We start from the raw sequence: 23,224 nt of genomic DNA, 5'->3' as shown, positions 1-23,224 counted from the left end.
TAACAGCATATCAGAAAGTTTGGGCAAATCCTGAAAGACAGAAAGCAGATGGGATCAGATTGGTGGAGAACCCGGGGCGCCTCGAGGGCCTTCATCGACAAATACAGAGCACCAGAGTGCTTTGGGGACATCATCTGAGCAATTCATCAGGAACAGCATTCAAAAGCGCTGGGCCAGCCAGCCTCTCTGCCAGCCTCTCCTCCGTCCCTATGGTGCCCAAAGAGTTGTTAAGAGCAGAGGGTTTTGACCCTTGGCGAAAACCCAAGAAATACTCTATTGGCAAGTAGAGGCATTTCTTCTATCACATGCTTGTATGTGTGTTCCTAAACAGTTGACATTCCACAAAACTATGGAAAAGCACCAAACAAACAGGGCTTGAGAGAAAAACAGGGCTACGGGCAGACCACTTAAACCCTATGGAACTATCTAATCTAAGCACAACCCTAATAAAAACAGGAGCACCGTTACAGCTCTACTGGCAGAGTAGCCTTTAATCCTGGGCTGTCATGCTTTCTCCTTCTAGATGAGGTGCTAGAGGGCTTTGTTTCTAATAGAGGCATTCTAATCAAAACATAAAATCTGACCCAGGGTGGAGCCTTCTTCCTAACTCTGCTGGTTTTTACACTAGAGGAAGTGTCTTCACAGCTTTTCCAACTGCACTTGCAGGTTGCTTCCCAGTTCAACACAGCTGAAAGCATAAAGGTTCTGGAAGCTACTGAACAACTCATGACTTGCACTAAAGGAAGTTACTGCTGTAGATTTCTCAACTTCACTTTTTCAGATTGTTCTTTTTTAAGTCTCGATATATTGTTAAAGCTCTACCTTTATTTTATTTATTTTTGAGGAAGATTAGCCCTGAGTTAATATCTGCTGCCAATCCTACTCTTTTTGCTGAGGAAGACTAGCCCTGAGCTAACATCCGTGCCCATCTTCCTCTACTTTATTTGTGGGACGCCTACCACAGCATGGCTTGCCAAGCAGTGTCAGGTCCACACCCGGGATCCCAATCTGCGAACCCCAGGCCGCCAAAGCAGAAGGTGCACACTTAACCGCTGTGCCACTGGGCTGACCCCTAAAGCTCTCCCTTTAAATGTAATAAAGCTTATCCCTTATTGTTGCAATACTTTAAAGTATTTGGCGCTGTCACTTATAAACCAACACAACTTCAACTTTATACCAATGCAATTTCCCAAACTACGTCATATGAGATAATTCACGTCAAAGAAACATGTTATAGAACAGATGGTGGGTGATATAACTGGGAAAGGACCTTACTTGGAGTTTGTGGGCTGCAAGAAAAGCAGAGGCATAGCGTTTGAGACAGTGCTGGCTGAGCCCATCACAGACTCCACCCCTTCTCTCACAGGCCACCCCAGTGAAATACACTAAAGTTCTCTACCAAACAGAAAAGCCCCTTTGTTTTGACAATTTTCGTGGGGTCTGAAGTTTGCCTGCTTCCTCTATGTTCCAGGTCCCTACACTTTCAGGCACTGTATAAAGCGGGCTGCCTCTGATCTTCTGCTCACTTACACCCTTTCATGACAGAAGCATCTTGGGGAAGCAGAAACATACAACTGCAGAGGAACGCCACCTCCAACCTGGTCCTTCCTTCATACATATAGATCGAGGTTCACAAAATACTTGAGGACTTAGGAAAAGGAACAAAATAAAGACTATTTAGTCATGGGGGAAACAGATAATTCAATGGAAGAGGGTGGGTTTTTTATTTTTAAAAAATGTTCTCAGATATCAGAGAAAATATTGTATTCATAGACTAAGAACTAGATGCTATTAAAATAGAACACAATAAAAAATTAAATATGAGAGCTGAAATAAGCAAAATAAAATAGGCTAGATGAAGAGAATAGTCTCTGTAAATTTCATGGGGCCGCAAGTCATTTCAGTCCTAGGACTTCCAATATATCCCTGCTTAGTACATACCAGGCATTCTATAAATACTTAATAAATGAACAAACGACTAAGTAAATGAATGAGTGAGATGAATGAATAAGGGAGTAGGAATGAATGAAAATGAGTCAATATGCACGGCTGGCTGGCTAAGCAAGTGGGAAAATAGCGTTAAAGACATCTCCTTGAATGTAGAACAAAATGCAAAAGAGGTCTTTAAAAAAATGGGAGTTAGAAATATGAAACATAAGATAAAATATCGACAGAATTTCCAGTCAGAAGCAAGAAAGAAAACAAAATAATTCAAGTAAAAGGAAAAAAAATCTCCTCGAGTTAAAGACATGGGTGTTCAGATTTAAAAAGCCTATTGAGTATGCAGGGGAAAAACACACACATGACTAGAAATATTTTAATAAAATTTCAGAAAACCAAAGATAAACAGAAAATTGTAAAATCTTACAGAGCCAGAAAAAGGTGTTATATTTAACGAAATGGAAATTCAATTTCTCATCAACATTGATGAAGCAATACAATGCCCTCAAAGTTTTCAGGTAAAATAAGTAATTTTTAAGCTAGAATTTTATAATTAAACTAACAATCAAGAACAGAAGTAAAATTAAGATGTTTTCAGACATGCAGGAATTCAGAAATTTTACCACCCACACATGAAAAACCAACGTTTTTCTCCAAATGAAAAGAAATATCACAAAAAGAATGGCTTGAGATACAAGTGGTAGCTGCATATGATGAAGTCCAAAAGGGAAAAAGAAACATAGACAGACATACAGACATACAGAGAGGGGTGCACACGCAGAATTAATTTAACATTTCTTTGGGTATTTAATGACACAGGATTTCTTTTTCTATAGGTCTAATCACACGATCATACTTCTTGGTCCAACAGTAACACTTAGGCAGTTACAACTGCTATGGGCATGGGGTTGGGTTAAATTTTTAGGATCAACTTATAATCAAAGCTTAAAAGACAATTACAGTGACAGAAAAGAAATGCAATAAACGTTATAAATCTTGCTAATACAAAAACAAAACTTTTTAAAAAGGAGGGAGTAGAAAGAAAAAAGAATAAGCATTCTAATTTCCTAATCTTTCAGAGTTCACTTACTCTGTTAATAAGAGTACATTATAAAAGAGTGAACATTATAAAGTTCACCATTGTAAACAAAAATAATATAATGAAATTAGGGGTTCGAGGGGCAGTAATGGCACAAATACTCAAAAATATTCATCTTTTATATGAGGAAGTAGATAGATACTGTTCAAAGCTAAGAATTTAAAAATTAGTAGTGTTAATTTACAAAGTTTTAAGGATAACCATGCAAAAAAAGTGAAAAGCAGACACAGTTAGCAAGTTGATGTCTATGCCTCCACCAGGTCAGGCGGGAGGAAAGTAAGTGGTCTGTCAGATTCGTAAGAGAACAGGGAGCAGGATGGGAACTGTGGAGAACTGTCAGGATCCACAGAGCTCCTCCAGCATGAATGACCCAAGAACTAAATGCGAGGAGGAAAGGGACAGGTGCACTTCCATGGGTAGTCACTTGAACATTTCATTTTGTCTACTGACAGGTTAAATTATTGACTCATTTAAAAATAAGGATACAAGAGGGATTATCTTTGGTTTATATTTTAACCTTCTTCTGAGTGTTCAAGTCTCTTAAAGTCCCTGGCAAAAGATGAATAGGAAAGAACCTCTTTCGGTCCTGTTTAAATAAAGTCACTAGTGTTTCTTGAAGTAAAAATCTACATAAACAAGTTTCTGTGGGTGGCAAAGCCAGTGAATGAATCTACAAGGACTCTTGAGGTCTCAGCAACCAGAGGCAAGAAATCCAAGAATGAGCCTCACCATGTGGAACTGTTTGTTGCTTTGTTCACTGCTACATCCCAGTGCCTGGCACTGAGTACGTGCTCAACAAATATTTGTTAAATGACTAAACACAGAAACCTATTGTTCTTACTAGGCAGCTCCAGAAGCAGCGAGCTGTCCCCTTGTAGGGCCCAGTCTCTCACTGACTGCAGTGAGGGCCCAGAGAAATCAGAATGGAGAGCATTTCCACTGTTTCAAACAGGGCCTCCAACTTAGATTATTTTGAACACACTTCTCTGTATTTCCAAACATTCTGGAATGTTTCTCCCTTACGATCAGTTCCCATTATTTGGAGAAAAGTCTCACATTGTCCCAGGCTCTCCATGGTATACTTTGGGAAAGTGATGAGACGGAGCTTCCCAAGAATCAGCTCAGTAAACATTAAGTCACCCACCACCTGACATCCTACTCAATATTGGGAAAAAAGAATCAAGAAAGGGAAAGAAAAAACACACAGCTCAGCAAAGGATTTTGCTGATTTGTATGATCCTTGAACTTCCATACAGAGATAATCTGAAAGCAAGAGGTCTTTAAAAAAATGTCTTGGCAGCATGAGATTCCCGCAGATGGACAGCCACAAAATACTTGAGAGAGAGAGAGATCTGTCTGAAACTCAGTGTTTTCCTGACTTCCACCCTGAACCCTCTGCAACAGCCAAATTCCTACTTATAATGCTTTTTGGGACCTCTTCAAACAGTGGCTATACTTGAGCCAGCAGGAAACAAGCATAGTTTTCAACTCCTTCTTTCCAAGGTATTCTAAACTAAATGCCACAGATACTTTTTTAAAAGAATTTTTCAATGAATCTTTTTTTTTAAGATCGGCACCTGAGCTAACATCTGTTGCCAATCTTCTTTTTTTCCCCCTTTCCTCCCCAAAGCTCCCCCGTACATAGTTGTATATTCCAGTTGTAGGTCCTTCTAGTTGTGCCATGTGGGACACCGCCTCCGCATGGCCTGATGAGCAGTGCCATGTCTGTGCCCAGGATCTGAACTGGCAAAACCCTGGGCCGCCGAAGCAGAGCTCGGGAACTTAACTACTCGGCCATGAGACTGGCCTATCACAGATACGTCTAATGTCCTCAGAATGGTGGACAGCATACTGCTACTACTCAATATAGCAGAAGTAGTACAATTATATAAATCAAGCAGCCTATGACTTCCAGAAAACAACCTAAGGTGCTCTTTTTAGAGGTGGGGGTTGGTCAAGTGTTTATAATTTAAAGGAGAGGGAAGCTGTTATCCTGGTGTTTCCTTTTTCCTTCAAAGGAGGAAAAGGGTGAAAAAAAGAAAAAAATCTCAATTTGCTGAAGTGTAAGCAATAACTCTGTGGAGAAAAGGGTCGGCTACCACCCAGACCCTCCCTCCTAGGCGAGTGACTGACATTAATATTGCCTCTGCACTTAAGTGCTGAAAAAGCACCTTCAAGATGGTGGAAGCCACTCTAAGTAAGGACACTAGGCTAGAACACAGGGTTTCAAGAGGTTGCTTTCTTCTATGGTTAGCTTGAAAGTCAGATATTAGCATGTTTTAAGATTTGAAAACTCTGACAGCCAGGAGGTTTGGCCTGACAGTGAAAGCCTTAAAGCTACAGAACTCAAGCCAGAAATGCTGGAGAATGTATGACACTTATTTTTACTGTGGTTGAGAAAATCAAACTAGGATTAGAAAAGGATTATTCTAGAAGGACAAGACCTAACCTCATGCTTCAGCCGCTAACAGAACAGCTGAGCAAAGAAGTATCCCTGTAAACCGGAACCAATGAAAAAGAAAAAAGAAGCCGAAAAGGTCTCATTCCTTGCAAGTATGAGAGTCTGGTTCACATAAATATAATGAAGACAAGCTCTATCTATGAAGAATCCAAAGAGAAGCAAAGGATGTTCATAAAGGTGGCGTTGAGGCGCTGGACGACAATCGTTACAACAAAGAGGGAACTTTCCCAAGCCTAGGACATGTTGGACAACTCCTCTGGTAGCAAGGCCCCGTGCTGGTACAGGCATCAAGGGGAAGTGCAACGGCTTTGCATGGATCATGTGGAGGGAGAAAAAAGATGGGCAACGGTTGGGGGGGGGGGGGGGTTTGAAACAACATTTCAAGAAGCCCTGCTACAAAAAAATAAATCACTTCCCCCAAAAACAGTGACCTTGTGTGGAAAATAAACAGGCATTTTCCAACTGTTCCTATTCCATAGTTCCATCTCTGTGCCATTCTTTCACTTTCCCAAAATGGGCCAAGTCTAGTGTCTCCGATTACTGTGAAACGTTTCACATAATGGGAGCATTGGGGAAACACCTTAGAGACACTGTATCTACTGGATATGTGACAATTTTCCAGGGATAGGGGTGCGGAGGTGGTAACTATGAGCATGTATGTGCAAGGCCTGATCCTAAGTTATATATTTAAGGTGCCCCTTTATAAACGTGAGATTTTCTTTTAATGTCTTTCTTTGAAAATGTGATATGCAGAAAGACATGAGCAACCAGTTAACAGATTATACGGGTTTGCCAAATTGGAGCTCAAAGTAATTGGGAAGTCCAGCACAAGTAAAGGTCACCCCAGAAAAATCTTGCTCACAAGAAGGCCCTGGCAATAACGAAAGAATGAGATTTTAATCACTGAAGCTAATTACATAGAAGACTAAATCACAAGAAGAGTTATTTAACTGTCTTAAATACAATAAAAAGTAATTAACAGGAAGCGCCATCTTGACAGCTTCACATCACAAACTAGGCCTAAAAGGATCAGCTAATTCCCAACCTGGGAGCCAGAGAACGAAAAACAACTCAAAGTTTGATCTTTTTATTTTTTATTTAAACTGTTTTGATTAACAGATAACAACTCTTGCCAACTCCACAGTGAAGTTAATCAAGAAAAAACTGTTAATCTATTAGAGGAATGGTGAACCTCGTTTTCATTGAGTCCCCAGAGGGCAAGAGATGGGGAGCTGAAGACTGTGTCACAACAGAGACGCCTCCTAGAGATCCTGGGACTTGATTCCCTCCCATACATCAACAGGAAAAACAGAGAGGGACTAGACTGAACCTTATCGAGGACACAGCCAATTTCCACACTTTGGCATATGAAATATACTTAATAGTCTGCTCTGAAATAACCCTGTAAGAGACTCCATCTCATCTGCCTCTTTCATTCCCCTGGAATGAGCAGCTTGAGAGAAACTCTTCTGGAGTTGGAGAATCCCAGCTGACGTCTTGAATAATGGGAAAGTGACTAGATGCTATGAAGGTCTATGTGGAGGTATATCAACCCACAGGTGATGACAGACATAATTTGGATTGGATCGTTTCTTTTTTTTTTTTTTTAAAGATTTTATTTTTTCCTTTTTCTCCCCAAAGCCCCCCGGTACATAGTTATATATTCTTCGTTGTGGGTTCTTCTAGTTGTGGCATGTGGGACGCTGCCTCAGCGTGGTCTGATGAGCAGTGCCATGTCCGCGCCCAGGATTCGAACCAACGAAACACTGGGCCGCCTGCAGTGGAGCGCGCGAACTTAACCACTCGGCCACGGGGCCTGCCCCGGATTGGATCGTTTCTTAATTCTACAGCAGAGCTTGAACAAACTCTATTTGAGAGAGGCAATGCACTATTACAGAAGCTCTCCTAACTAACCTTCCCTTAACTGATGCGCACATTCTATGACCTTAGCAAAACCTATGGGCTGATGCCAGTGAGAGTGACTGAGGGCCCCTCTGACACACCTGTGCACTTCTGTCCCAACCTGTTGCAGCACTGGTTTCTGTCCCCAGATCTATTTATACTGCTTGTACTTGTTATTTTAATTATGTACTTCATTAAATATTATATTAATAATTGAAATATGAGCACAAAAAGAATTGTGTTTATGCAAATAGTTGAATACTTTAAAAAGGTTTAATGGGAGGAATGGCTTTAAAATGGCTGCAAAATAAGTATGAGCAGTACAGTTATAACAGATGAGAGGGATGTAAATCACAAAAATCTAGGGTTCCATAATTAGTGTTTTTAAGCCCTCGCTCCAAAGAAGTAGTTATGCAATTCACCAGGATATCAACTAGTTGATCCATGCTATCCACACATCAAAGATTTGGGAATGTATGTGCATTTCTGTGTTTAAAATGAAATTACAAAAAATTTTTTAAATCTCACTACTCAAGGCAATATTTTTGAATAATTAACCAATAAAGTAGATAGAAGGCTTTTATTACACCTTAATTCTGAATATAAGCTGAGTATTTGGACATTTTTATTAATACCTCAACATTTCTAAAATATTATTTGTAATGATTTAAGTATCATTAGGAAAAAGGAAATAAATACAAAATCAAGGCAAAGGGAAAATAAAGAGAAGCTATTTGTAAGACTGGAACATGAAAGGCATGATACCAGGTACACTTCCCAGAGATGTACTCTCTTTAGCACTGCCCTTCCAATGACCAAACAAAGGAGGAAAACTATCAGATAAAAGTTTATCAATATTGGTGAGACAAAAACACACCTGTAGTTCAAAAGCAACAGCTAACCCAGGTAATGAGACATCTAAGTACTCTCTGTTACGTTTCATAAAGGTACACTGTGCAATACAGTAAACAAATTTTTCACAAATTTACTGAACTCTTACCATATGCTGAATATTAAGACTACAACAGGGAATAAAAGAGACAAAAATCCCTATCTTCAGGAGCTGACTGTCTAGTGAGGGTTGTTCTCAACAGTATCACTAAATCCTTATATTTCTTCCAATTGCAGCCCAGCAGTTTACTCACAAAGTCTAGTTTCGAAGAAATAAATCTATGAGGAAACTCAAAACTTCCCAGATACCCTTCCAGGCTGGTCTAATCCAAGCTAAATACTTTTTGGTAAATCATACAGAAATAATATTTCTTACAATCCAATTACAAGAACTGGGAGGCAGAAAGGTCAAGGTTACCATCTCTGGCATAAATTTGAAGTACAGATAGTCTATGTCGTCAATTAAGAACAATTCACTTCTGCTGTTAACTGCCCAAGTTGATAAAAGGGTTGACACCTTCTTACCAAGACTTGAGAAACTAACCAAAACCTTAGCTAGAACAGAGAGTCACCTACCTCTGCAGAAAGGCAGATGAGGCTGAAGGAATAATCTTAGTCAAAGCCAAGTTCACTGCAGTTGAAACCTCAAGGTTTCATGACATGGAGCATGGCCATGACATCCTACTCTGGAAAAAATTTTAAACCAGCTGTCTCAAATTGTCCTTTAAAAAAAACTCCTATAGAACACTCCCGGAACATCTAATTTTAAGAAGTGTAAATTTACTTTAAAAATATCCTTCAGTGGTAACCAAATGAAAAAAAATCCACTCTAATGGATTGTTAGATAAACATGGATGGAAGGCATCTACCAAAAATAAAGATGTGCATTTTCACGGTGATGATACTGTTTTGACCAGTAATTAGATCGAAGGAGCACTTATCTACTGAGAGGACTCTTTGTTTGCAACAGTTAAAATTTTAATAGAGGGGAATCCTAACTTTCCAGCTCTCCATGGCAGGGAAGCACACATCAAGCTCCTAGGAAGAGGTGACAAATTGGTAACAATCACTATTGCAAGTTATACACGTTAGGCAAGAATGACCAAAATATTTCCCAGTTTCTCCCATTTCAAAAATGTTATCTGACTTGTCAAGACTCTCCTTCTATCAAAACACTGGATGCCTATAATGGAGTTAAGATAATGACAACAAAAGCCCACATTGAGTTCCTCTGGCAAAAACAAAGTCTCAGATTGTTTCATGAACGTTAATACAGGAGTGTTAACAGTGGCTAAAAATACTTATTTCCAAATGTGACAGCACAAATGAGGGAAAAAGGGCCCCGTCTGGAGGAGAGTTTCTGGAAGGTAAATGAGCTGCAAGATCCTCTTTACTTTCAGAGGGATGCTGTAGCTTAGAGGTGTTTTTTCCTGACGGGTTTCATTGTACATTCAATAAGACAATCCCTGGTTTGATGAGAAAGCTATTCTTTTCTTCCCCTCTACCATGCCCCCTTAAAACAAAAGAAAAATACCAGTTTGGTAGTAAATAGCATTTAAGATTGTTAAAGAGAAGGAAACAATTAGCATGCTGGTATATTTTATGCAGAGTAAGAACTGCTACCGGGGACTGACTGATTGTTTTAATATTTACTGTGGAAGCATGGCCCAGCAGGCTTCCTCTTTCCCCCATCAGATACCTCCCTTGAAAGACTGTTCATCAACCAAGCTCCGAAGAGACTCTGGAATATAACCAGGATGCAGGTAGCACAGTAGAGGAAGAGCCATCATTTACCGATTACATATGTCTACACAAAGAAAATGCCCAATTAACCTCTCTTTCTCCCCTTTTTTTGGTCTATAATTGAACTTCCTAAACTATTATGCAGAGAATCTAACTAATTTTGGATAGTACCTAGGGTTTGATTGACACTCAATAAATGGCATTATTAACAGTAATAATGTATGCTACGTTGTGCCAAGTACACAGAGCCCAATAAATCTTAAATAATAATGATAATGAAAGTATATCATTAGCTAATGAGTGCTTATAAAGTACTTTGCAAACAGAAAGTGCTACACAGGCACATAACAATTATAAACCACTGTGTCAAGCAACAGAAAGCCAATCAGGATGAACAGAAGGTGAGAGCTGAATGAGGAGAGAACTCAGCCACGGCTAAGTCCCTGCCAGCCAAACACTCACATTCCTCCAATGGTGACAGTGGCACAGGTACGCTCTGAAAAGGCAGGCACCGTCTCTGTGGCTGGGCTGGCTGGTCTAATGTAGTCCACAGTCACATTGACCTGAAAACGAAGAATTAAGGGAGTTAAGTAAGGTTTGGAGTCTGCAACATAGCTCACTAGCAGCCATACAGGCCTGCAGAGTGTGAAATATCATCTCACTCAGTTTGATTTTCTGGGTCTAAGATTTTAAAAAGCAACAACTCAAACACAGCTGAAACACACATGGGGAGAAAATATCTAAAAAAGCTTTATCTGATAGAGGACCGTTATCCAAAATATACAAAAAACTCTTAAATCTCAACATTAAGAAAAACCCAATTCTAAAATGGGCAAAAGACTTGGACATCTCACCAAAGAAGACATACAGATGGCAAATAAGCATACAAAAAAATGCTCCACATCATATGTTATTGGGGAAATGCAAATTAAAACTATGAGGTACCACTATAAACCTTTAGAACAGCCAAAATCCAGAACACTGACAACACGAAACGCTGGTAAGGATGTGGAGCAACAGGAACTCTCATTCGTTGTTAGTGGGAATGCAAAATAGCACGTCCACTTTGAGAGACAGCTTGGCAGTTTTGTACGAAACTAAAGATACTTTAGCCATATGCTCCAATAGTTGAAAACTTATGTCCACACAAAAACCTGCACATGAATGTTTACAGTAGCTTTATATATAACTGCCAAAACTCAGAAGCAACTAACATGTCGTTCAGGAGGTGAATGGAAGAGAACAGAATATTATTCAGTGCTAAAAAAAAATGAGCTATCAGCCTACGAAAAAACTTGGAGGAATCTGAACTATATATTACCAAGAGAAAGAAGCCAATCAATAAACTACATACTGTATAATTTCAACTATGACATTCTAGAAAAGGCAAAACTATGAAGACAGTAAAAAGATCAGTGGTTGCCAGGGGTTAGGGGACGAGATAGGGATGAACAGGCACAGCACGGAGGATTTTTACAGCAGCGAAACTATCCTGTATCATACTACAGTGATGGATACATGTCATTATACATTTGTCAAAATCCACAGAATGTACAACACCAAGAGTGAACCGTAAGGTAAACTATGGACTCTGGGTGATGATGTGTCAGCGCAGGTTCATCAGTTATAACAAACGTACCAGTCTGGTGAGGAATTTTTGATAGTGGGGAGGAAGCACATGTGCTAGGGCAAGGGGGAATATGGGAACTCTCTGTACTTTCTGCTCAATTTTGCTGTGAACCTAAAACTGCTCTAAAAAATAAAGTTTAAGAAAGAAAGAAACAAACAAAAGACGACTGACACTAAAAGAGAAAGGCTAATGGCTGAACATTTCAGGACCACAGAAATTATACTCGACAGAGAAAAGGTTTGCAACATTCCCGCAGGACTTCTAGACATTATGGCAGAGCAGTTCTTTAACCTTTTCAGACTCCTTTGAAATCTGCTTTTAAAAAATATAAAATGCCTCTATAGAAATTCAGCAAATTTCATTGTGCCATGAGTTCTCAAGGACCAAGTTAAGAACTATCAAGAAGAACAAACAAGATAACAATCACAAAGATGCCTGGGACTGGTTTCACAGTATGTGCATCAAAACGACACAGCTAACAATACCCATTACCAAAGTTGGAGTAAGGAAGTTTTGAAAAAAAACAAGGATAGAATGGACTAAAGAACCTCTGGTTTTAAATTAAGAAAGGATATATATATAAATAGGTTAGGAAGTTAGGAGCCTAAAATAGGAAAGCTGATTAATCCTATTATATGCACTAAATATATGGATATAGACATACTGAGCAATGCTCTTTCATTATGAAACTTTTTAAGATAAACATGTTTATGTATTAGAAACAAATATATGATATTCCTTCGCAAACATACAGGGTCTATTTTGTAAAATTAAGTAATACACTTGGTTTTGGTCATGGTCAAGGTTTACACACCTGTACTGAAGAGATATGTTGGGTCAAGCAGCCTGAAGCCCTTCCCACAGTCTGAAAGTCCAGAATCCCCTTTTCTAAACACATCTTTAGTTTCCACTGATCAGGTTAAAGGCAGCATATTGCACAAGCATCAAGTTCAGCCAAACTGCTGGTGAGCACCATTAAAATCCTTTCAAACTGTCTGTTCCTCAAAAACTCATTTTAAAAACGAATATGAAAAGGACAGCTGCCTCAAAATTTTAACTGTCACATCACTCACTTGACTACTCCATCTAATCAAGATTTTAAAAGCAACAAGGAGCCATATTAGAGAGAAAGCCAATTAAGGGCTAACACGGTAAGGTAAATCTATCTTATGAGAAGTACTGTCATAATACAACAACATAGAAGAGAAGAAAATATAAAGATGACTCCTCAAGTGAGATGTGTTCACTGAAATTATTGCTCAGTCTTATTCACCTGTCTAAAGCTAAGGAGATGGGTAAATGTGAGGAATGTGATCAGCCTGAGGGTGGGGGTGGGGATGGGATGGAACAACAAGTACTTCCAACAAAGAGGTTTTAATAGTTTCCCTCTATGCAGCTGGCTAGAGTTACTACAGGCCAAAGACAGGGCAAGGAATGGGAGGTGTACCCACAAAGAAACGAGCAGGGCTGACTCACATCCCCAGAGGGGAAGAAGTTCTCCCCTTGTTGTCTATGCTGCTACACCCTGGAACTCTCCTCTGGCAAGGTCCTACAACTAAGCTACGGGAGCAGGAAGAGGGCCAGGAAAGCACCTGGATATCTGCTGGAGTCATGGCAAAATCACACAGGAAGTCAACAGTGTACAGAAGCTAAACCTCAAGGGCACCCACACCACGGAATGTAAGTAACTCAGGGCCAAGTTTAAAAAGGGCCATAGCCACAGGGTATGGTCCAATTTGGGGCCTTCAGTGGGAAGCTGAAAAGTACGTAGAGATGAAGAAAGAGGTCCACATATCTTTGTGTTTTCACTCAATTCATCTAACACACTCAAGCCCTCAATTCTAGTACCAGGGAACAAAATTCATCTCTGCTTAAAAATAAACTACGTGAATCTCAAGGTTACCTTGCACCTGCCAATGCCAAGCTGCCTCCTCAGCAGACAGGAGTAGGACAGCGGCTCTTCAGTGCAAATATATTGCACAGAGTCAACATTAGCTCTCTACCCAGAGAGAGTGCTAATTTATCAAGAAGGCTGCTTGAGTAATGGTGGTGGTGGTGACGATGATGGGGGGTAACGATAACAACAAACAAAAATGAACACCTGAGCATCTCATCTTCCAGTCCAGAAGGCCAAAAGACAGGCTATCCCAAAACTGTCTTCCAAGGAAATCAATAGGAAGACAAGAAAAAAAAAAAAACTTTAATCTTCAGTTACCAAAGAACTGATAACTACATTCATCTCCAATTCATTTTTTCCTATATCTAGAGAAAGAGAACTGAAAATAAGTCAGAGTAAGGAGCTCAATGGGGAGGCAACATTATTAAAGAAAATCTCAAATACAAATGAGGCCCTAAGAATAGCCCACAGCCAAGACACACACCTGCAGGCAGCTATGACAAACCAGGAATTAAAGTCAGTGTGTAATTAGCATTTATGTCCCTCTCCTGTGGATTCTGAGATCTGTTCCCCTATCTTGGAGTTTTTCATCTCTAGATACTCATCACTGACTTGTCAATCACCTGAAGAAAAGCTATAGTTTAAACAGTTTCAATTAAACTAACTGCAAATCTTGCCAATGTCTTCATCTGAATAAATGATAACCTGAATTTTGTGCTTGTGGGTAAGCATATGTGGAAGGGCATGCCTTAAAGAGAAGCAATCGGTTAATGCAGATGTGTTTCTCATTTTTCAAGCAAAGAAACTCCTGGAATGTTTGGTATACAAGTATTTTACATATACATCACACAATGGCAGGGCCTGATCCCTCTTTACAACAATGACTACAAGGAGCCCTGGGCTCTTGCTTGGTTCCACCTGTCATTCTCTTACAAATGAGTCATATCACATCTTTGGTTCTCACTTTTTCTTCACCTGGAAAATGACAGCACTAGACTAGAACCTTGCAGCGTCACTGAGCTCCAGAATTCTAGAAGATAACTTAGCCAGACCCGGTATACTACACAGTGTTTTCTTAGACCTTCATAATTCCTACCTTACATTTACTATAAACTGGAACACACAGAGTGTAAGCTCCAGGAGACACCAGGTCTTTTATTCACTGAAACTGTTGTCAAAGGCCCTGTACAGCAGGGGCTTATATAGTAAATATCTGTTCCATGAACAAAGATATGTAATCAGGAACACTTTCAGACATAAAATTCTGAAGGACAGGTGAAATGAGGTTAAGTATTCTTACTACCACTTTGTCAAGCCATTGACCATTCTGCTGTTTTATATAACAAAAATACACTAATTTAAAGCATGGGGAAGGGGAGTAGTATTTTGAAATTGGGATAAAGTTTAAGTCAAAGCCATTCCTATAAAAGATTAGACAAGGTTTATAAATATATATAAAACTTCCCATATTATTTGTTTCCCAAAGAGGGTATTAAAAGGTAGCAGGCAATCTGATTCATCCTTGGTCCATTAAATTGTGGAATTTTCCTTGAAAGCAATTTCAAGGACCCTTCAGAGGAACTAAGATGAGAACTTAAGACCAAATTTATATCTCAATCTCTTAGAAAGTCTGGAAGCAGTTTAGTATAACAAAACTAAGGAATTCTGAGGATGTATGGATATTCTTCATAAAATTAATTACTAGAAAAGTGTCAAACCAAAGAACTTCATAGACTTTATGATCATTGCTGATGATAACAAAATGACAAAATCTGCATAAAAGCTAAGGGAGGGAGAGAAACAACTGCATACCCACAACATTTTCAGGCCACAGCCTGAGTTTAGCTTTAGTGTAACTAGGGCTGTTATGTGAGGCTGTTTTGCATAATTACCATATAATCCCAACCACTATTCAACACGGCCAATCATCAATTCACTAAGAGCTGTAATAAATACCTTGCCTCTCAAAATAAGCTCTTACATGACCGTCACTCTCATGATAGAATTTCCAGGTAGTTATGGAAAGCTTCTGTGCACCCCAGACACAGAAATGACAACATCATCTGGGCAAGTCTGGCTAATGCAGCTGGGAGATAAAGGTAAGAATAAAATATTTTACATAGCTTAGATAAGAGCGTGGACTCTGGAGCCACCAGGCTGCAAAGTCTGGTCCCCAGCAACTCTACATATGAGCTGTGTGAACTTGGATAAGTCAGCTAACTTCTCTGTGCTTCAGTTTAACATGGATAACTCTGCTTGTCTCACTCTTATAAGAAGAAATGCATTAAAATACCTGATGCATTGAGAGAAGGGCTGACTGGTAGTAAACTCTATGTGTCAGTTATTTTTAGATAGACAGATTTTGTTAGAGGAGAGCCTGGCACAAAGTAAGTGCTAAATAAGTATCTGTGAGATAAATACAAGCATACATACACATACACATGAATAAGATGCATGCTGACTTAAATCATGAGACTGCTGAAATCATTAGACAAAAAGACTCAATTAAATACACTTTTCTCCTTAAGGAGCCGTAGCAAACAAGAATATACCTCATACATATTCATCCCAACTTAGAGATAAGTAGGGCTTATTTTAAAGAATGATACACTATTTAGTATTTATTTAGACATTTTCCAGATTAATTCTGCAGGTATCAGTTATTGGAGATTTTATTTACCAAAGATAAATGAAGCAGAGTGTGGGGAATCATCTCAATTAACAGGTTAAGTAGAGATGTTGTGGGAGGATGCGCCTCGCCTCACTAAATTAGAAAGACCGCGAACAAAGAGATCAACATTCTGTTTGCTCTGGACATAACTGGACCTTCCATAATACTCTTTAATGTTTAATATTCTTGATATTTTTCTTTGCTAAAAAGCACCTCATGTAATTACTCTAAAAACATAAGACAGATATACATTTAAAGTTTTGAAACACACTTCAGTCATCCACGCATCTAGATACAGGAGGAGCTTCAAGATAAACTGCCGCAGAGCCTCCTGGTCCCGTTTTGGGCAGGCTCTCGGCTCACCTCTGAGCTAAGCGGTCCAGTCAGGGACAAGTGCTTAGGGAGGTACCTAGCTCTCACCTCCTCCCAGGCAGCACGGGGTGACAAAAAAAGCAATGAGAGTCACAAATGAGAACAACATATGTATGTTCACATTTAAAAAGGAAAAAGCAGATGAAGTTATTTTTAATAATATTTCTTATTTACCTGAAAATATCCCAAACATTATCATACCAACACATAACCAATGTAAAAAAAGTATTGAGATTATTTTCTTTCCCTGACGTGAAGTCTTTGGAACTCCGTGTGTATTTTGCAGGTACAGCACACCTCAATTTGAACCAGCCATGTTTCAAGTGCTCGACAGCCACATATGACGATGGTCACCATATTGGACTATACACGCCTAGACTACCTGTTGTGGCCCAAGTGTCTTAGCCTCATTCCTCTATTGTATGATCCTACCTTTTGTGGTTCCAACTTTATTTTGTCCTGGGAACTTTTGTTGTCTTATATGTTATGAATCCTTGTAAACACTTTAAAATCAAATATGAAAAGACAGTATGAAAAACTAGGTATAAAATAATAAAATGTTTCTCTTTATCTTTTAAAAATCTATTACCCGACTAGACTAAAAAGATAAGCCATTTATGTTTCAGTTGCAAAAAACAATTTCGGCTGTGAGAATAAATTTGTACAAAGGGAAATAAATCCTCCTAATTTGTAACTACCATTGTAAGAATATATTTTGTTTAATAGTTTGATAAAGATGCTTTCCAGTGACTTCTACCAATTCAATGCCTGGATTTTATTTATTCATGATTTGCTGACATAATTCTATAATTCTTTACCTTAGTATCTGAAATTTATTCTAAGGGATGGATGGTAACTAGAAACTCGGGTTAAAGAAATATCTATTTTTGTAATCATGATTAATGCTTCTGCTGAGTATTGATATTTTTGGAAAGAAAATGTGCTATTGGTAGATGTGAACTATTTATTTTTATAAACACAATCAAAAGCTAAAATTTATATGTTCCACTTGCACATCTTTGAGCTCAACTTTCACAAATACATTGAATAAAAATTATACATCTACACTGAAAAGATAAGGAGACATAAACCACCATTCCCTTCCTACCTCTCCAATCTAGCCTAGATGTATTCTGTAACACCCACTTACAAATCATTGTAATTAGGTGCTAAGACTGGTTGTTTAATTCACATGATTTATGTTGCTTTCTCCTATCTACAATCACCCTTCCAAACTCTATCCCACAGAGTCAGAACTGTTTTGAGCACATTTCATTTTCATCAGTGGAATGTTAACCTACAGTGCTTACAAACCTCTCTAAGCACAAAGTCAAGGAGCTTTCTTACTTGATGGATTTCTGACAAAATGAACCCCTTATCCTCCACTCCTTGCTGGACAGGCAGATGCTTTTATCTGTTTCGAGGGGAAACGTAAAATCCAGCTTAATATGGGGCCCCTGGAGATGCTAAGAGTCTCTATCTGACATTAGGCATTCATTTAAGAGAACATCACTACTCCCTGAAAAACACTGAGTCTGCTAAATATTTAATTAGAAGCATACACAGGTTATGAGAACCACAAACATACCTGAACATATTTTATATAAGGGGTCATTAGAGATTGGCAAAGATTTCTAGAAGTAGAGATAACCTGATAATAAACATAACATTAAAATGGCCAGAAAATATACTGCAGTTTATTATAGAGGTAAATAACAGGCACATATAAATCATTAGGGAAATACAGTTTTGACAACTGAAAATATTTCAAGTAAATCTGAGAGGATCACAGAGAAAAACAGAGAACATTATTTGAAAATAGCCTTGCTGCTGCCAGCATTTTCATTAATCCTCTTGATTTTTAAGTCCTTATAAACCCACAAATATATCTAAAAAGTGTAATCTGTGTTTGTGCTAATGCTCCAACCATTATGTTACTCATTACTGTCTCACGGTATAACTCATCCCAATACCTAATTTTAATGCAAGACTTTTTGTGCCTAATGAAGAATACCAGGGGCTCCAGAAGCACTACTGGAAACTGTCTCTTGGGTCCCTTGAATGTCTCTTCTTCCTACTCCTCTGAGCTGCCATCTCCCACTGACTGCCTTCCTCTAGAGGATGGAAGTTGAGTGTGGGTCTTTTTTCTCTTCTATACAAGTGTCAATCACAGTCATCTGTGTCCAAAACTTCCAAGGTCAGCAGCAGTCAGGGGAAATTAAATCACTTTGTCCAGAACTCTCCCTGGAGGAGTTCCAGCCACACAAGCAGCACAAATATACGGAGATACTTATGCCTTTGTTTAGAATACACACAATGTCACCCAGGCTTTAAAACAACAGCAGTAATAAAACTAACACAAGAGGCTCAGGGGTATGAAGAAAGGAGATTTGCTTAATGGCATCCAAGAAGAATTACTGGGGAAAAAAGGGCTATTATTAAGACATGGATGAAAACAAAAGATTACATCATATTTTTTCTGCAAATATATGCCAGTGCTATGAAGGAAATATCTCCACTCACCAAAAGGCCAAAATGGGAAACCTAAGCAATAAAAGTGAGGGCTAAAGTATTCACCCTGCCAACGGTTCCAATAAATTCCTGTTGCTCTGGGGGCTAGGTATTGCTTGGGTGAGCAAAGTCAGTATAGAAAAGTCATCTTGCATTCACTAAAGTTCAGAGCACACCCATTTCTCCACATGCCCACGAGCTGGCATGTAGAAGTCAGTTAGAAAAAGGAAATACATATTCAGGTTAGTTAACTAAAGGAACTAAAAGAAGTGTATCATGACCTAAAAGGAGAATTATGAAGAAAAAGATACTAATTCTTAAGGAATGCCTGCCAATGGCACAAAGAAAAACAGCCCAAGGATACAGCTCTTCTGTTACATAAATTATTCTCGGTTTTGTTGCTAAGAAAAGATTCCGAGAGAGTCAGGTGTGAACATCATAGGCCTTTCTTCCTTTAGAGACACCACTCTCTCCCTGAACTGCACACAGAAGTTAGAGGCTTACTAAATGAAACGAAGTTCCTTGACCCTTTGGTCAAGGATGAAAGACCATCCTGCATTGCATCTACGTCCACCTCCAAATCCAGCTCTTCTGACTTACCCTCACTGTTTTAAAAAACAGTATATATGCATACAGCCAACTCCCCAGCCCACAAATAGAAATACATATTTGGAAACTAAGTGATTAGCACTGGACAAGAAACCTAGGTCAAATGCAGCATTTGCATCCCAAACAGTCCAAATTTATAAGTAAGCTAGCTCTAGGCATCTGTACAAAGAAGCCTTCTCCCAGACTCACAGTTCTCCAGTTTCCACTGCTAACTTATCAGAGACATGAAGCAGAAATATTGCTCAGGTTCTTCAAAAAATTAAAAATAGAATTACCATAACATCCAGAAATTTGACTTCTGGGTATATTCACTTCAAAAGATTTGAAAGCAGGGTCTCAGATATTTGTACCCCATGTTCATAGCAGCATTGTTCATAATAACCAAAGGTGGAGGCAACCCAAATGTCCACCGACGAATGAATGGATGAAGAAAGTGTGATATATACATACAATGGAATATTATTCAGCCTCAAAAAGGAAGAAAATACTGACACATGATAGGACCTGGATGAATCTCGAGGACATTATGCTACGTGAAATAAGGCAGTCACAAGAAAGAAGTACTATATGATTCCACTTAAATGAGTTACCCAGAATAGCCAAGCTCAAAGAAACAAGGAAGAACGGTGCTTGCTAGGGGCTGGGAGGAGGAGGGAATGGAAAGTTGTTGTTTAATGTTTCGGTTTGGCAAGATGAAAGAGAGAGATGGAGATTGGTTGCATGACAATGTGAATACACTTAACACTACTGAACTGTATGCAAAAATGGTTAACATGGCAAATTTTATGTAATGTGCATTTTACCACAATTAAGTGTGTGTGTGTGTGTGTATTGTTTTGCTTAGGCTATTGTACTCACACGCTGCAAAAGGAAATAACTTAGCAGCATGAGCAGGCAGAGGCCAGACAACTCTTATGTCAATCCAGCCAATTTCAGAATCTCTTTGAGGAATTGAAGAGGATATTCCATTACATTCCCAGGAAAACAGGTGATTATCTAAAGGCAATGATACTTAGAAGTCATGTCCAATAACCCATTAATAAAGGAGGAGAAGTCTCAGGTTGTCACAGAGGATAAATTATTCCACCTTTCTCCGGATATAAAGTACCTTGGTCTATTTTCCTTCTTTCTAAAAAGCAGAACCAACTCAAGCTGCACGTCTAGGTCCCACAAGTCTAACTAAACGTGGGTGCTTGACCATTTCTCAGAGGCAGTAGTAGAGTGTTACAGAGTAGTCCCTAGCTCTCTGACTTCCTTTAAAATTGTCACATAATTCTGAATGTCTTCTGCTCTGACACATTCCCTCTATGAGGAAAAGACCTCCTTCGGAGATCTGTCATGCGCAGATCTACACTTTGTAGGAATTCCATCATTGATCCCATCATAATTTTCCCACCTCTATCGAGTTCTCCAGTTGAATTTAATCACTATTGTCCATGCTTTTGTCTAATGAACTTTCAATTTTCATGTGACAGGAACTTAAACTGGTAGAACATCTTTGGAGCAAACTGGCAACTGTACTAAGATTTAATACGTGGATGTCCTTTGACCCAGCAATTCTACTTATAGGAATTTAGTCTGTAGAAACAAAGATGTATGTACAAGTTGAACATAAATGCACATTATGCATTAAACATAATAGCATAATTATAAGTTGTGATCTAACCCCACACTAGCCCACGAGTTCCAAGTTGGCAGTGACCACAGCTATTTTCCACTAGTGTATTACTAGCACTTCTCAATAAACATGCTGTAGCTGCTGAAACAAGGGAGATCTACACATTCTGCTACGGAAACATGTCCAAATTAAAAAAGCAAATGCACAATCGTACCTATAATATAATCCTACTTGTGGGAATAAGATTCAGGGTCACACATAGAAACAGAATCTGGTGGAATATACTTAACATTATTAGAAGGGCTTATCCTCAAAGGAACAATTATAGGGTATTTTCAACTTTTCACATCATAAATTTCTGAGATTAAAAGTTTTAAATTACATTTAGAAGAAGGAAAATTAGGATTAAGTTTAAAAAAATAAACTAACAGTTAGTTGGAATAAAATATATAAAGAAAACATATATATTTACAAGAAAAAAAATGGCCTGCTCATAGAGACTTCAATGCTGACTCTTTCATCACACCAGCTCCCCGGCTGAGGCCAGGGTCACCACTCAGTACTGTCTGCCAACCAATAAGGACTATGCAGGGCAGGCTAAACCCTGTTAGAAGGACACAATCATGAGGGCTTCCAGGTGCCCAGTGGTGTACTGTTTCCATGGCAGGTGGGCATCACTATCTGCAAATGAACTGCCATCTCACTGTGCACTGATAATAATGCTGCCACCACCACCTGCCTGCCATATGTTTTCTGTATTAGTCACGTAACAAGGAACTGCATTTCAGCATGCTGGTCACTAACAAGTCTGATAGGACTGGTTGATGGTTGTTAATACCTAGCTGTAGCCCTTCATACAGCTAAGGAATAGTGGATGAAGGATGTAAAATATTACTTTGCCAACTGGTCATTCACTAAGCCCCAACATTCTGCAGCAGACTAGCCTGCTGTTCTTCCTTTAGTTCCAAGGTCAAGAGCTACTAACGTCTGAAGGACTTTGCCCATCCCCAACTCATGCCCTGTGATCCTATTTTCCCATCAGTAGAGCAGACAAGGAGCACAGACTTCCCCATGTGACAAACTGAATTCACTCTGTCCCCCTAAATCATCACAGCAGTCGATAAAAACTGATGTCAACCTGGGGGGTTTTCTTTTATAGTTTAATATAATACATAGATTAGCAAAGGGTGTGACATCATAAATCAAGAATTGGTGGTGATACAACACGACACACAGCAGCAGATAATCTGGAGAACATGATAAAAGTTGGTAAAATACGTTTGATGTATCAATCAAGTGCCTCCTCAGTCACTGCCCCTGTTAGTAAAGCTTTAATTCATACATTCACACCTGCATATACCAAAGCAGCTCAAAATATAAGGCTTGTTATCTACACTTAGTCAACACACTAGGAACTAGTTTCCAAAAAGAGGGAGAGTAGAAGGATTTTCAAAACTGAGTTTAGGTAAAAGATAGTAAATATGCAAAAGTGATTGGAATCAATCAAGCATGTTAACCAAACCTCTCCTATCCCCATTAATAATGAGAACTTAAAGGTGATTATCCAACAGCACTTTCCATGAATTAGCAAGTCACTGGGCAAGTATACGTTTCCTTTAATGAGGGGACTCCTAGGACATTTCAGTTGCCACCCCTATCCCCACTCTCAACATCACTTAACTCAATGGATAAAATAACAGCCAGCAATAGCATCAAGAAAGAAACACCAAGTACTTCTTGTCCTTCATTAACCAGCCATTGTGCCAACATACAGATGTACCTTTCCATCTTTGAGATAAAATTTATACAATATAAAATTCACCATTCTCAAGTACTCCAATTTAGTGGGTTTTAGTATATTCACGATGCTGTGCAACCA

General features: G+C 39.0%; 1 protein-coding gene across 2 annotated transcripts in view; it reads right to left on the bottom strand.

Annotated features, from left to right (window-relative positions):
- The window catches only part of SND1 (staphylococcal nuclease and tudor domain containing 1), a 407,603-nt gene that overhangs the window by 218,611 nt on the left and 165,768 nt on the right, over positions 1-23,224 (bottom strand). For both annotated transcript variants that reach the window (XM_070512822.1, XM_044754776.2), the window contains one exon: positions 10,500-10,600. In XM_070512822.1, the coding sequence (XP_070368923.1) occupies positions 10,500-10,600 (101 nt within the window). The remainder of the gene's footprint in view (positions 1-10,499; positions 10,601-23,224) is intronic.

The sequence above is a fragment of the Equus asinus genome, chromosome 1 (assembly GCF_041296235.1).
Source record: "Equus asinus isolate D_3611 breed Donkey chromosome 1, EquAss-T2T_v2, whole genome shotgun sequence".
In the NCBI taxonomy this organism is placed as follows: Eukaryota; Metazoa; Chordata; class Mammalia; order Perissodactyla; family Equidae; genus Equus; species Equus asinus.
The sequence above is the reverse complement of the archived record's forward strand: the minus strand, read 5'-3'. Positions and strand labels throughout refer to the sequence as shown.